Source organism: Trachypithecus francoisi, unplaced genomic scaffold (genome assembly GCF_009764315.1).
Source record: "Trachypithecus francoisi isolate TF-2019V2 unplaced genomic scaffold, Tfra_2.0 Lachesis_group20, whole genome shotgun sequence".
Taxonomy (NCBI): domain Eukaryota; kingdom Metazoa; phylum Chordata; class Mammalia; order Primates; family Cercopithecidae; genus Trachypithecus; species Trachypithecus francoisi.
The window spans coordinates 69,202,555-69,216,298 of NW_022681466.1; the positions used below are offsets into that span (position 1 = coordinate 69,202,555).

The 13,744-nt window shown below is 39.4% G+C and overlaps 1 protein-coding gene across 1 annotated transcript; it reads right to left on the reverse strand.

The window, feature by feature from the left end:
- Window positions 1–5,786: 5,786 nt before the first annotated feature.
- Window positions 5,787–6,758, reverse strand: LOC117068036 (olfactory receptor 1P1). Its single transcript, XM_033185294.1, has one exon. The coding sequence runs from the start codon at window positions 6,756–6,758 to the stop codon at window positions 5,787–5,789; it is 972 nt and encodes a 323-aa protein (XP_033041185.1).
- Window positions 6,759–13,744: the final 6,986 nt, after the last annotated feature.

Sequence of the window (13,744 nt, forward strand, 5' to 3'; positions counted from 1 at the left end):
TGTGTGTGTGTGTGTGTGTGTGTGTGTGTGTGTGTGTTTTTGTTTTGTTTTGAGACAGTCTTGCGGTGTTGCCCAGGCTGGAGTGCAGTGGCATGATCTTGGCTCACTGCAACCTCCACCTCCCTGATTCAGATGACTCTCCTGTCTCAGCCTCCTGAGTAGCTGGGATTACAGGCACCCGCCATCATGCCTGGCTTTTTTTTTTTTTTTTTGTATTTTGGTAGAGACAGGGTTTCACCATGTTGGCCAGGCTGGTCTTGAACTCCTGATCTCAGGTGATCCGCCCACCTTGGCCTCCCAAAGTGCTGGGATTATAGGCTTGAGCCACCGCGCCCAGGAGGGAGCTCAGTCTTCTTAGGCAGCCACCAGCTGCCGTGATGACGGCAGCCCCTCCTCCCCCCGAAACTCCATAGTCTTAGGCAATCTGCAGCTGAGTGGCTGCTGAGAGTCTGCACAGCTCTGTGCTTGGACTCCCAAAGGGAATCTCCTGATCTGTGGGTTGCACGGATGCGGGGAAAAAGTGTGGTTCCCTGGGCAGGGTAGCACCATCACTCCCCACCTCCCTTGGCTGGGGGTGGGAGCTCCGTTTGCCCTGTGTGGGCCCTACATGGGCCATCGAATCACCCTGCTTTTCCTCACGCTCCATGGGTTATGCCAACTGCCTAGTCAGTCCCAGTGAGAGAACCTGGATACCTCAGTTGCCATTTTTGTTCTTCTAAGTAGGAGCCTCTGACTGCAGCTGTTTCTAGTCAGCCATCGTGGCCCCTCCCCTCTGTATTTTCTTATACATTTTAGAATAATCTTGTTTATATCTTTAAAAATCCTGCTGGAATTTTGATAGGAATTTAATTAAACCTAAATCTCAATTTGAGGAGAATTGTGCAACTTGACTAGGTTAAATGTCACAATTCATGAACATATTCTGTCTCTCCATTTATCTAGGTCTTCTTGATTTCTTTCAGCAGTGTTTTGTAGTTTTCAACATAAAAATCCTGTACATGTCAAAAATTAGTTGGGCATGGTGGTGCGCACCTGTAGTCCCAGCTACTTGGGAGACTGAGATAGGAGAATTGCTTGAACCCTGAGGGCAGAGGTTGCTGTGAGCCGAGATCCCGCCACTGCACTTCAGCCTGGGGAACAGAGCGCGAGACTCTGTCTCAAAAAAAAAAAAAAAGTCATGTACATGTGTTTTTAAGATTTTTGTTTTAACATTTACATCTGTTTTATTTTCCTGAGTGATTGTAAATGTTTTTGTATTTTTAAGTTTGGTGTCTGCATGCTTATTGCTACTGTATAGATATATAGCTGATTTTTATGTTTGTCAGGCATTTTGTAACCTTTCTGAACTCACATAAGCATTTTTTACATTTTGTTTTTGTTTTTAGATTTTTAAAGACATTTCTTGGAATTTTCTATGTCCTCTGAATCATGTCATCTGAAAATGGTGACCATTTCATTTCTTTATTTCTGCATGTATGCCTTTTATTTCCTTATCTTATTGCACTGGACATAACTTCCAGTTTTTTATTGAATAAGAGTAATGACAGTGAACATTCTTGATTTGTCCCCAATTTTCATGTGTAAAAATTTAGTCTTTCCTCATAACCTACAGTGTAATGTTAGTCATAGGTTTTTTGTAGATGCTTTTTATCAAGTTGAGGAAATTCCTCTTCATTCCTCTCCTTCTGAGGTTTTGTTGATTTTAAAAAATTTATGAAAAGGGTGTTAAATGTTGTCAAATCCATTTACTGCATCAATTAGTAGGATCATGTAATTCTTCTTTAGGCTGTTAGTATGCTGGATTGGATTGACTGGCTTTCAACTATTGAACCAACCATGCATACCTGGAATAAACCCCACTTGATCATAGTATATAATTTCTTTTATATATTGCTGAATTTGATATTATGAATTTTTGCATTTTTATTCATAAAGAAATTGGTCTGTAGTTCTCTGTGTCTGTACTCTTCATCTGGTTTTGGCATCAGGGTAATCTCTCTTCTGTTTTTGGAAGAGATTATGTAGAATTTGTGTTAATTCCTCTTTTTGATAGAGTTTTCCAGTGAAACCATCTGGACCTACATATTTGTTTTGAGGTGTTACCAAATTATTATTTCAATTACCTTAATAGCTGTAAGTCTACTCAAATGATCTAGTTCACATTGTTTGAGTTGTGGTAGTTTGTATTTTTTGAGGAATTCGTTCACTTTATCTTCATTGTCAAAATTGTGTGTGTAGAATTCCTAATAGTATCCTCCTATCTCTTGTATGTCTGCAGGGTCTGTAGTGATATACCTTATTTCAGTTCTTATATTGTCTTCTCTGTATTTTCTTTGTCAATCTTGCTAGAGATTTGTTATTCATCTTTACAAAGAACCGGGTCTTCACTTCATTGATTTTTCTGTTTTTTATGTTCAATTTCATTGATTTTTGATCCTATCATCATTATTACTTCCTTCTGTTTGCTTTGAATTTATTTTGCTCTTTTCTAGGCTTCTTAAATGGGAACTTAGATTCTTGATTTGAGACTTTCCTCTTTTTTTTTTTTTTTTTTTTGAGATGGAGTCTTGCTCTGTTGCCCAGGCTGGAGTGCAGTGGCCGGATCTCAGCTCACTGCAAGCTCCGCCTCCCGGGTTTACGCCATTCTCCTGCCTCAGCCTCCCGAGTAGCTGGGACTACAGGCGCCCGCCACCTCGCCCGGCTAGTTTTTTGTATTTTTTAGTAGAGACGGGGTTTCACCGTGTTAGCCAGGATGGTCTCGATCTCCTGACCTCGTGATCCACCCATCTCGGCCTCCCAAAGTGCTGGGATTATAGGCTTGAGCCACCGCGCCCGGCCTGAGACTTTCCTCTTTTCTAATATATGTATTCAGTGTTATATATTTTCTTCTTATCACTGTTCTAGCTTTGTTCCACAAATTCTGATATGTTATATTTTCATTTTAATTCAGCTTGTTTTTTAAAATTATACTTGCAACTTCCCCGTGGATTATTAATAAATGTGTTGTTTAGTTTTTGAGTGTCTGGAGATTTTCTTCATCTTTGTTATTGATTTCTAGGCTGATTGCATTGTGGTCAGAGAACACACTCCGTATGATGTATGATTTCAATTATTCTAAATTTGTTGGAGTTTTTCTTATACCCCAGTATATGATCATCGTGGTATATATTCAGGGGGCACTTGAAAATAATGTTAGTTCTGCTGTTATTGAAGGGGGTGGTCTATAAATGTCAAATAGATACTGTTGGTTACTGCTGTTGTAGAGTTATCCCATATCCTTACTGATCTTCTGTCTAGTTATTCTATCACTGTTGAGAGAGGGGTTTTGAAGTCTTCAACTATAATTGTGAACATTCGTCTAATGTCTCCTTCAGTTTTTTTCTCACATATTTTGCATTTCAGCTGTATGATGAATACATTTTCAGGATTGCTATGTCTTCTTGGTGGATTGAATCCTTTATTATAATATCCCTCTGTCACTGGTAATTTTCTTTACTCTGAAATCCACTTATGTGATATATATATAGCCACATCTCTTTCTTTTCATTAATGTTTATATTTCTTTCTCCATTCTTTTCCTTTCAACCTAAGCTGTAATATTTGAGGTGAGCTTCTTGTGGACAACATAGAGTTGGGTAATGTTTATTTTGAATCCACTCTGCCAACTTCTGTCTTTTAATTGGTGCATTTAGACCATTTACATGTAATATAATTAATGATATGTTCATATTTAAATTTGCCATTTTATTTTTTGTTTCTATTTGTTCTCTTTTTCCTGCCTTCTTGTGAGTTGCTTTAACATTTCATTTATCTATTGTGTTTTTGAGTATATCCCTTTGTATAGTTTTTTAGTGGCTGCTGTAGGTATTACATTAAACATACATACATAATTTATCACATTTTACTGTTATCATCATTTTACCAGTTCAAGTAAAGTGTGGAAGCTTTACCTCTCTTTAATTAATCCACTAAAATAAAACCAACTGCCCCGACCATTTCATGCTCTTCATGTAGTAGACCAACAGGAAAAGATATGAGTCATTTTTTTTTACTGAGATAATTGATATTGATTACCATGAAGATTTATGGCTTATGCCATGAACTTTCATATTAATTCCATAGATGGTAATAAATGCTAATAAGCATTTTAGTCGTAACACACACAAAAAAGCAGAATAACTAAAACCTCTAATAGTTGAAGGTCTAATTCATTCTACCAGGCATCAACATAGCCCTGCCAAAGTGATAGCGTAGATGAGGGAAATCTAAAATAGGTAGTAGAGAGTCAAGCTAATTATCTGCAATTACAGCTTTGGGACAACCAACAGTAGTATGGACTGTATCTTGTTTTGATTACACTTGAGTGAAATCTTTCCATCTCCTAACTGGCCACCAACTTAAAGGGAATTCTGAGTTATGGGGCATATACCCGCCCTGTCTGAGAAGGAATGAGGCTGAATTCATTTTAACAACACCACATAGAGGCTCCAAATCATAGGATGAGAGCTGGATACAACGGGGAACTGCAAATGCATCTGAGTAGCACAGGCATGGATTGCATTGAACACGAATCTCAGGTACCTCCTCAGTTTCTCTTGACAGTCTCCTTCTTTCTGAAGGCATCCTCTGCCTCCTGGACCAAGTCACTACCACTGACAGCCTTACCCCTCTTGTGGGAGATGGGGTGTGCTACTCAGCACAAGGAAGCAAAAATATGTGTGGTCCACCACTCTTTGTCAAATTCCTCAAGATGGCTGGCATCCCAGTTTTTGACCCAGACCTGCATGGGCTATAGGCAGATACACACACACAACACTCACAGTCAGCCACAACTTAAGCAGATAAGGAAGAAAGCTAGAAATAACTACACATGGCCGGGCGTGGTGGCTCACGCCTGTAATCGCAGCACTTTGGGAGGCCGAGGTGGGTGAATCACCGCAGGTCAGGAGTTCAAGACCAGCCTGGCCAACATGGTAAAACCCTGTCTCTACTAAAAATATAAAAAATAGCCAGGCGTGGTAGCAGGCACCTATAATCTCCGCTACTTGGGAGGCTGAGGCAGGAGAATAGCTTGAACCTGGAAGGCAGAGGTTGCAGTGAGCTGAGATCGTGCCACTGCACTCCAGCCTGGGCAATAAGAGTGAGACTCCATCTCAAAAAAAAAAGAAAAAGAAAAAGAAATAACTACACACTAGTTACCATAATATATAACTTACATTTATTATATCATCTCATTACAAATTGTTTGTAAATCTTTTTACTAAGAGAACATAGATCACTCCTATATCATTGACAGCTTTGTTTTAATAGCTGCAAATATTTTTGATTCATAACCTTGAGACAATAAGTATTTGTATAATTTCCTATTTTTGTAGGAAAACATACACTTGTTCACTTAAATTTGTAAAGTCTTTGCCATCTGATTGACTTTATTGCTAAATATTGTTATTAGCCCACTTTCCATGACCTCATTAAGTTTTAATAAACTAGCATATAAAAGGCTACACAGGCTTTTAGAATTAAAAGCATTGCAAAAGTCATGCCTCCTTGTGAAAAATTATTAATAAGTTAAATGAGCAAATAAGGAGCTCTTAACAGATTAAGCACAAAGCAAAACATTGATTTCCCTTTATTACCCTTGATTACCAAACTTGCAGTGGGCACTGGGGGAGGGGAGTGCTGATAAGGGATATGTGGGATTCAGAAATGAGACACTTTGAGGTAGAAATTTCTGTCAAGCCCCTCACTGGAGGGGAAGGAGAACACCTTCAGTTTTTCAGCAGAAGTCACTGGCCCTGTGAGAAGGAGACTCTGCCCTTGAGAAGTCTAAGCACTGCAGCCTTCATGTCTTTGTTCCGCAGGCTATAAATAAAGGGGTTCAGCAGGGGAGTCACCACGGTGTACATGACAGCAGCCGCTGTATCCTCCTCTACTGAGTTGGAGGAAGAGGATGAGGGGCACAGATACGCCCTGATCACCGTCCCGAAGAACAGAGCAACAACAACAAGGTGAGAGCCGCAGGTAGAGAAGGCCTTGCGCCTTCCCTGGGCAGAGGGGGCCCTGAGGATGGCTGAAACAATGCGGACATAAGAGACCAGGATGAGCATAAAAGGGATTAAAATGACTGTTCCCCCTAGGAAGAGGAGCACAAGCTCATTGACCTGGGTGTCAGAGCAAGACACCTTCATCAGCGGTCCCAAATCACAGAAGAAGTCAGGAATGATCTTAGAGCAGAAGGAAAGCCGGGATATGAGGGAGGTGTGAGTCATGGCGACAAGACTCGTGAGGGTCCAGCAGGTGGTCACCAGGATGGCACAGCGGTGGAGGCTCATGATCATCATATAGTGGAGTGGGTGGCAAATGGCCACATAGCGGTCATAGGCCATTACAGCCAGGAGAAAGATGTCCATGTCCCCAAAAGTCAAGAAGAAGTAGAGCTGTGCCAAGCACCCTGCATAGGAAATGGACCTGCTCTGGGTCTGGATGTTCACCAGGGCCTTGGGCACGGTGGTGGAGGTGAAAAAGATGTCTGTACATGACAAGCTGGCAAGGAAGAAGTACATGGGGGTGTGCAGGTGTGTGTCGGTGCCAACGGCCAGGACAATGAGTAGGTTCCCAGCCACAGTGACCATGTACATCCACAGAAACAACAGGAAGAGGATGTGTTGCTGCTGTGCCTGCTCTGAGAGTCCCCAGAGGAGGAACTCAAAGGTACTGGTCTGATTCCCTCCTTCCAGGAGCTCAGAAGTGAGCCCCATTACAGTTCTGTAAAAATGTTTTACTTTAGATTGGTGAGTATGCTATTCTCTGAGCTTTAAGGAAGAAGAAAGAAAGACAGTGTACTTTTATTGACCATCTACTATGTGCACTGCAAATTTTTATTGAAATACACTATGCTGGAAAGTATGGGAGATACAATGTGAGGTAATTAAAATCCATTTCTCATTTGTTTTTATATACTCTTTTTCATCCCAAATTTCTTTAGCTGTACTCTCAGAGGAGTTAATATCTGTAAAATGAATGAAGGAAAGCATCTTACAATTACTGACTCTGGACCTGGCACAGTGCTAGGTAAGTAAGACAGTGGTAACCCTTAACCTCCGGGAATTTTCGATCTAATGGGCTAGAAATTATTGTCTCTATTAAAATCTTACATGAGTTGGATTCAGAGTTTCCCAGCCATTCACCTGCTTTCAAACCACTCTCAGACCCCAAGACTGCACCTGTTCTGATTCGTCAAGCCCAAAACTCAATATTCTCTAAAGATGCAATTTCATATTATCTGTTTTTCTGGAAACCAATTCAACAATCAACTATTTAGTAAAGACCCTCTATGTACAGATTACTTTTTGAGGTATCAGTGACATAGTCTCCAGAATCTCAAACAGAACAGAACAGGGTATGTCCCGAAAGAGAAACTGAAGGCCAAAACTCAGCAATCAGGTAACTCACTCCAGGGTATGACTGGAGAAGCAGCCAGGGCTGTTCTGATGGAAGAGGCCTTCATATGGCTAGAAATATCAGCTGTAGGCCGGGTGCAGTGGCTCAGGCCTGAAATACCAGCAGTTTGGGAGGCCTGGGTGGCAGATCACTTGAGGTCAGGAGTTCGAGCATAGCCTGGGCAACACGGTGAAACCCCCGTCTCTACTAAAAATACAAAAAAATTAGCTGGGGGTGGTGGTGGGCGCCTGTAATCCCAGCTACTCAGGAGGCTGAGGCAGGAGAATCACATGAACCAGGGCGGCAGAGGTTGGTAGTGAGCTGAAATCGCCATACTCATGCCAGCCTAGGCCACAGAAGCGGGGAAAGGGAATAAAGGAAGAAAGAACTAGGCAACAGGGAGTAAAGGTCCCCTAACGATTACGACCACTGCATTGGGGATGACTTTTCTCTCCATCTCTGACTGGTAAAAGTCCACACATTTCCACACAAATGCCACCTACTACTTAACATTTCATGGTCCTTCTCTCAGAAAAAGGCTGTTCCTGCACCAAGCTTCCACAAGATTTTGATGACACATTTTCTTCATCAGCACTTGAACATTTTTGTGTCCCCATATTAATGATAGATTCTGTAACATGCTATGTCTTCCACACAGTAGCTGTAGTAGTGTCTTGACTACAGAAAAATTAAATAAATGTTAAATGATTAGGGTTTCTACTTTTCTCCTTTCTTAGGTCTTACCTTCCTTTCCTGAATTTATTCTTCTAAAGGCTGAGAATTTTAAAACATGGAGTCAAACAGGAGTTCGGGTCAATTTAATTCATTTCAAGTCTGCAAACATTTATCAGTCTTCTCACCCTCTGTCCATGCACCTTGACTGTCTATACCAGAGAAGGAGGGCACTCTGTAGATTTTATCTCTGTGTAAACCCTTGGGCTGAAGGGAGTGAAGTGTTAACTGTTGACCGGTGGTGATGGCCTTGAGGAGTCTGTGAAAGCGGGAAGTTCTAAAACATCATTTGATCAATTCACAGATAAAACTTTCAGAAGCTTTTGGCATCCTTTTCAACAAATACATATCTGAAGAAAGAATAAAAAGGGTGCAAAGGGAACTACATTAAGAAAAGGGTGCATGGAACCATTTATATCTGAATTATGTATTTGGGACTAAACCGTGATTGTCTAGATCCGAATTTTCTTTTGTCTCCACTGAGAACCATGCAAAGTGACAAGGAGGGGGAATATAGCTCAGATATGTATACTTTCATTGAAACTGAGAGTCAGAAACATCTCACATTTAAAAAAAAAACACAACACCTTGGAAAACACCATGAATCAGCCCCATCAATGCGGAAAGTAAAGGCCAAGCAGCAAAGTAGGTGAGTAGGGCATGGGGTAATGAGGAGTATCAGAATCTACAAATCCTCAGCTGACAGTCATGCCTAGAAAGAGAGGACATAACCCTGAGGGATAGTTGTTATGTATAGATCTGAAGAAACAGAGCAAAAAGTCATGCCGAACAAAGGTAAAGAGGAAAGGTGAGGCAGGCATCATCATTGTAGCAATGGAAGGAGTCCTCAGATGGAGAATCTGGGCAAGTTACCCTAATCTTGCTAAATCTCTGGTATGGAAAAAAGGCAAATTGTTCAAATGTGAATCATAACTAATGACTAAATTGCTGGACCTATAGAGAAATATAAAAAAGGAACCCCTGAAAAGTGAAGCTTTTTATAAGAGAACTCAACTAGGAAATTGTCTCCATTGAGAAAAATTCCAATACAATAATATGTCTTCAAGAATTTTCAAAGTCATGGCCGGGCGTGGTGGCTCAAGCCTGTCATCCCAGCAGTTTGGGAGGCCGAGACGGTCGGATCACGAGGTCAGGAGATTGAGACCATCCTGGCTAATATGGTGAAACCCCGTCTCTACTAAAAAATACAAAAAACTAGCTGGGCGAGGTGGTGGGCGCCTGTAGTCCCAGCTACTTGGGAGGCTGAGGCAGGAGAATGGCGGGAACCCGGGAGACCGAGCTTGCAGTGAGCTGAGATCCGGCCACTACACTCCAGCCTGGGCGACAGAGCGAGACTCCATCTCAAAAAAAAAAAAAATAAGAATTTTCAAAGTCATAAAACTAATTGTGAAAGAATACTACAAATAGGAAATAAACTCAGAGAAAATATAGCTGGACCACAAGAAGGTGTGAAATAGGAACTGAGAGAAGTCTGGATAGAAATTGAAGCAAAAGTCACTTATTTGATGAAGACTAAGTTACAGAGATTTTTTAAAAATGAACAATATAGAAATCAGAAAGGCAAAAGAAACAAAAATAAAGAATGGGGTAAAAGAGAGAGAAATTGGTATAGAAGACTGACCAAGAAGATTATATTATAAAAGCAGAATCCCAAAGAAAAAAGTAAACTTCAGAATAGAAGATTTAAAATTTAAATGAACTTCCCAGAAATGAAAGAAGACTTTAATCTACATATTGAAAAGGCATATATCTTAGTAAATTCCAAAAAGTATCTTAGTAAAGTTGTTAGACCTTCAAAATAAACAAAGAATCCTTCAGGTAACCAGTTCCTCCTCTTCCACCGAAAAAAAATCAAGTTGGCATCAGTCTTGATAGCAACTTTCTATACCAGAAAGTAATAAAAGAACACTTACAAGAAACTCAGAAATATAAAGATGAGCCAGGAATTTTATGGCAACCAATCTGTACTTGTATAAGGGCGATAAGCACAGAGTTTGAACATAAAGAAACAGAAACTCAGGGATTATTGTTCCCATGGCTCTTTCTGGGGTTTCTATTAGAAGATGAAGTTCATATAATCAAGAAAATGTTGGAATAAGCTTAGCAAAAATACAAGTGAAAAGCATTGAATATCGATTTACTGTAGAACTAAACTAGGATCAGAATGTGGGGCTAAAGGTGACAGAATAATACCTCAATGCAATATATGCTAATAATATGCAAATAACTAACCAATCAATGGGAAAAGGAAGAAAGTAGGAAGTCTATTTCTTTCTTTTTTTTTTTTTTTTTGAGACGGGGTCTCGCTCTGTCACCCAGGCTGGAGTGCAGTGGCCGGATCTCAGCTCACTGCAAGCTCCGCCTCCCAGGTTTACGCCATTCTCCTGCCTCAGCCTCCCGAGTAGCTGGGACTACAGGCGCCCGCCACCTCGCCCGGCTAGTTTTTTGTATTTTTTAGTAGAGACGGGGTTTCACCATGTTAGCCAGGATGTTCTCGATCTCCTGACTTCGTGATCCACCCATCTCGGCCTCCCAAAGTGCTGGGATGACAGGCTTGAGCCACCGCGCCCAGCCGGAAGTCTATTTCTGATTATCTCTTAGGAGAAAAGGAATATCATATTAAGCAAATAAGTCAAATAGAAGCTTAAGCTTGTCTAAGAGGATAAAGAATGAACATTCTTGAAAAAATAGTAATATTGAATGGTGGAAAAGGGAGAATAAGGTTTACAAGTTAATTTCATTGTATATAGTAAGGAACAAAAAGATACTGTCTAAAGAAAGAGGCTAAAAGTATTAAGATCTTAGCATTATGTAAACGTCCTATGATCAGAAAGAGAAGGGCAGACTACATATGAAACATAAAGTCATATGGCACACCTAGGCCTACACATCAGTTATGTTAATAAATGTAAATGAGCTTCATGAACCTTTTAAAAGAAAAATGCTTTAAATTGACTTTCAAAGCAAAACCCAACGCTATTCTGTGTATAAGAGAAATTGCTAAAATAAAGTAATTCAGAATGATTGAAAAGGAAATGATAGGCATAGGAGGCTAATGTGACCAAAACAGCATGATCCTTATATCAAAAAAACAGAATTCAGGAGGACAAAATTAAACAATATGCAGGCTACTTTATAAAAATTAAACGTACAGTCAAAATAAAATTTATTTTTAAAAATCTGTAAAATTTATGAAGCTTAGTTTGGCTTAGTTCAATCATTGTAGAAGACAGTGGGGTGATTCCTCAAGGATCTAGAACCAGAAATACCATTTGACCCAGCCATCCCATTACTGGGTGTATACCCAAAGGATTATAAATCATTCTACTATAAAGACACACGGACACGTATGTTTATCGTGGCACTATTCACAATAGCAAAGGCTTGGAACCAACCCAAATGCCCATCAGTGATAGACTGGATACAGAAAATGTAGCACATGTATACCATGTCTTTTGCAGGGACATGGATGCAGCTGGAAACCATCATTCTCAGCAAACTAACACAAAAACAGAAAACCAAACCCTACATGTTCTCACTCATAAGTGGGAGTTGAACAACGAGAACACTTGGACACAGGATGGGGAACATCACACACCAGGGCCTGTTGTGGTGTTGGGGCGTAGGGGAGGGAGAGCATTAAGAGAAATACCTAATGTAGGTGATGGGTTGATGGGTACAGCAAACCACCTTGGAACATGTATACCTATGTAACAAACCTGCACGTTCTGCACATGTATCCTAGAACTTAAAGTATAATAAAAAAGATCTATAATATCTGGGTACCACATAAAACAAATTTTCTTAAAGTAGACACTATAAAAGGTCTGCAAAGAAACAAATACATTAATAAAAAGAGGTTTTGTCAGTCCAAGGCAGATCAAGTGATTAAAAAGGATAGAAAATATCAAAATAATGTGTGCATTTGTGTGTATGAGTATGTTTTAACAATGGTAATGAATACACTTTACTTTCAAGTTCCTATAGAACATTTTTAAAAGACAGTTTATAGAGCCACAGACAAAACCTCAAATGAATTCCAAAAAGTAGCAATAAAAATTACACAAATAGAAATGAATTACAAAACCAAAAAATAAAAATGGCCTTTTAACCTGGAAAAAATGTTTAAATATCTTCATTAAATAACTCTAGGGTCCAAAGGAGATATAAAGATCTAAATTCCAGAACTTTTAGAAAACAATAGCAGTAATAATAATACCACATATCAGAATCTATAGAATATTGTTAACACCATAAAGAATAAAACATATGAATTAAGCATCTAAAAATTAAATTGAAAGGAAGGAGAAAAATATTTAAAGCAAAACCTGAGTTAGAAATCAGAACACAAAGTTAAAAAAAAAAAACCGTTCTTTGGTCTTCAATAAACAGTTTTGGGTCTCTTGCAAAAGGATGAATTGGAACTTGTACCTCAGATTATATACAAAATTAACTCAAAATGGATTAAAGACCTGTGTAAGAGCTAGAGTTATAAAAGTCGTAAGAGGAAATACAGGCATAAATCATTGTGACCTTGGATAAGGCAATAGTTTGTTAAATATAACACCAAAAGCACACAACAAAATGAAAAGCAGACAAATTGCACATCATCAAAATTTAGAACATTTGTGCTTCAAAGGACACTATTAAGAAAGTGAGAAGACAGCTTATGGAATAGCTCACTTCTCACATAGCAGAAAATTTCATTTTCTCCTATTCCATAAGCAGATAAGGGATTTCTATCTAGAATATAGAAAAACACAAATGCAACTCAATAATGAAAAAGACAACTAACAATAGTATGTTTTAGGAATCAGTTCTGACGTGAGTTTTTTCCAAGCAACCTGGCTGAAACCATATAATAGGATTCATTTTTCTCTGTGAGGGGCTACATGATCATTTTCTAGAAAGCATAGGTATCTGTACTTACCTTTTTATATGAAGAAAATAGTGTCCTTGTAGTTTTAAAGACAAATGTGAAATAAAATTGTTTCACCTGAAAAAAAAAAAAAAAAAAAAAACAATGAGATACCACTTCCCACCTTCTAGGATGGCTGGAGTCAGTAAGTCAGGTAATAATATGCATTATCAAGGATGTGGAGAAACTGGAACCCTCATACACTGCTGGTGGGAATGTAAAAAGGTGCACCTCACTGGAAAACAGTTTGGTAATCATTCACAAGGTTAAACGGAGATTACCATATGACCCAGCAATTCCACCCTTAGGTATATGCAAGAGAAATGAAAACAAACATCCACACAGACATTTTACACATACGTTCATAGCAGCATTATTCATACTAGACGAAAACCAAACAACCCAAACACCCACCAGCTGGCGAATGGATAAATACAATGTAAAATGTGGCGTCTCTGTAGAGTGGAATAGTAGAGCAACAAAAAGGAATGAGGTACTGACACATGCTTCCACATGGATGAGCTTGGAAAACACGATGCTCAGTGAAAGAAGCCAGTCATGGGACCGCATATTGTATGAGTCCATTTATAGGAAAGATCCAGAATTGGTGAATCCATAGGGACAGAAAGGAGA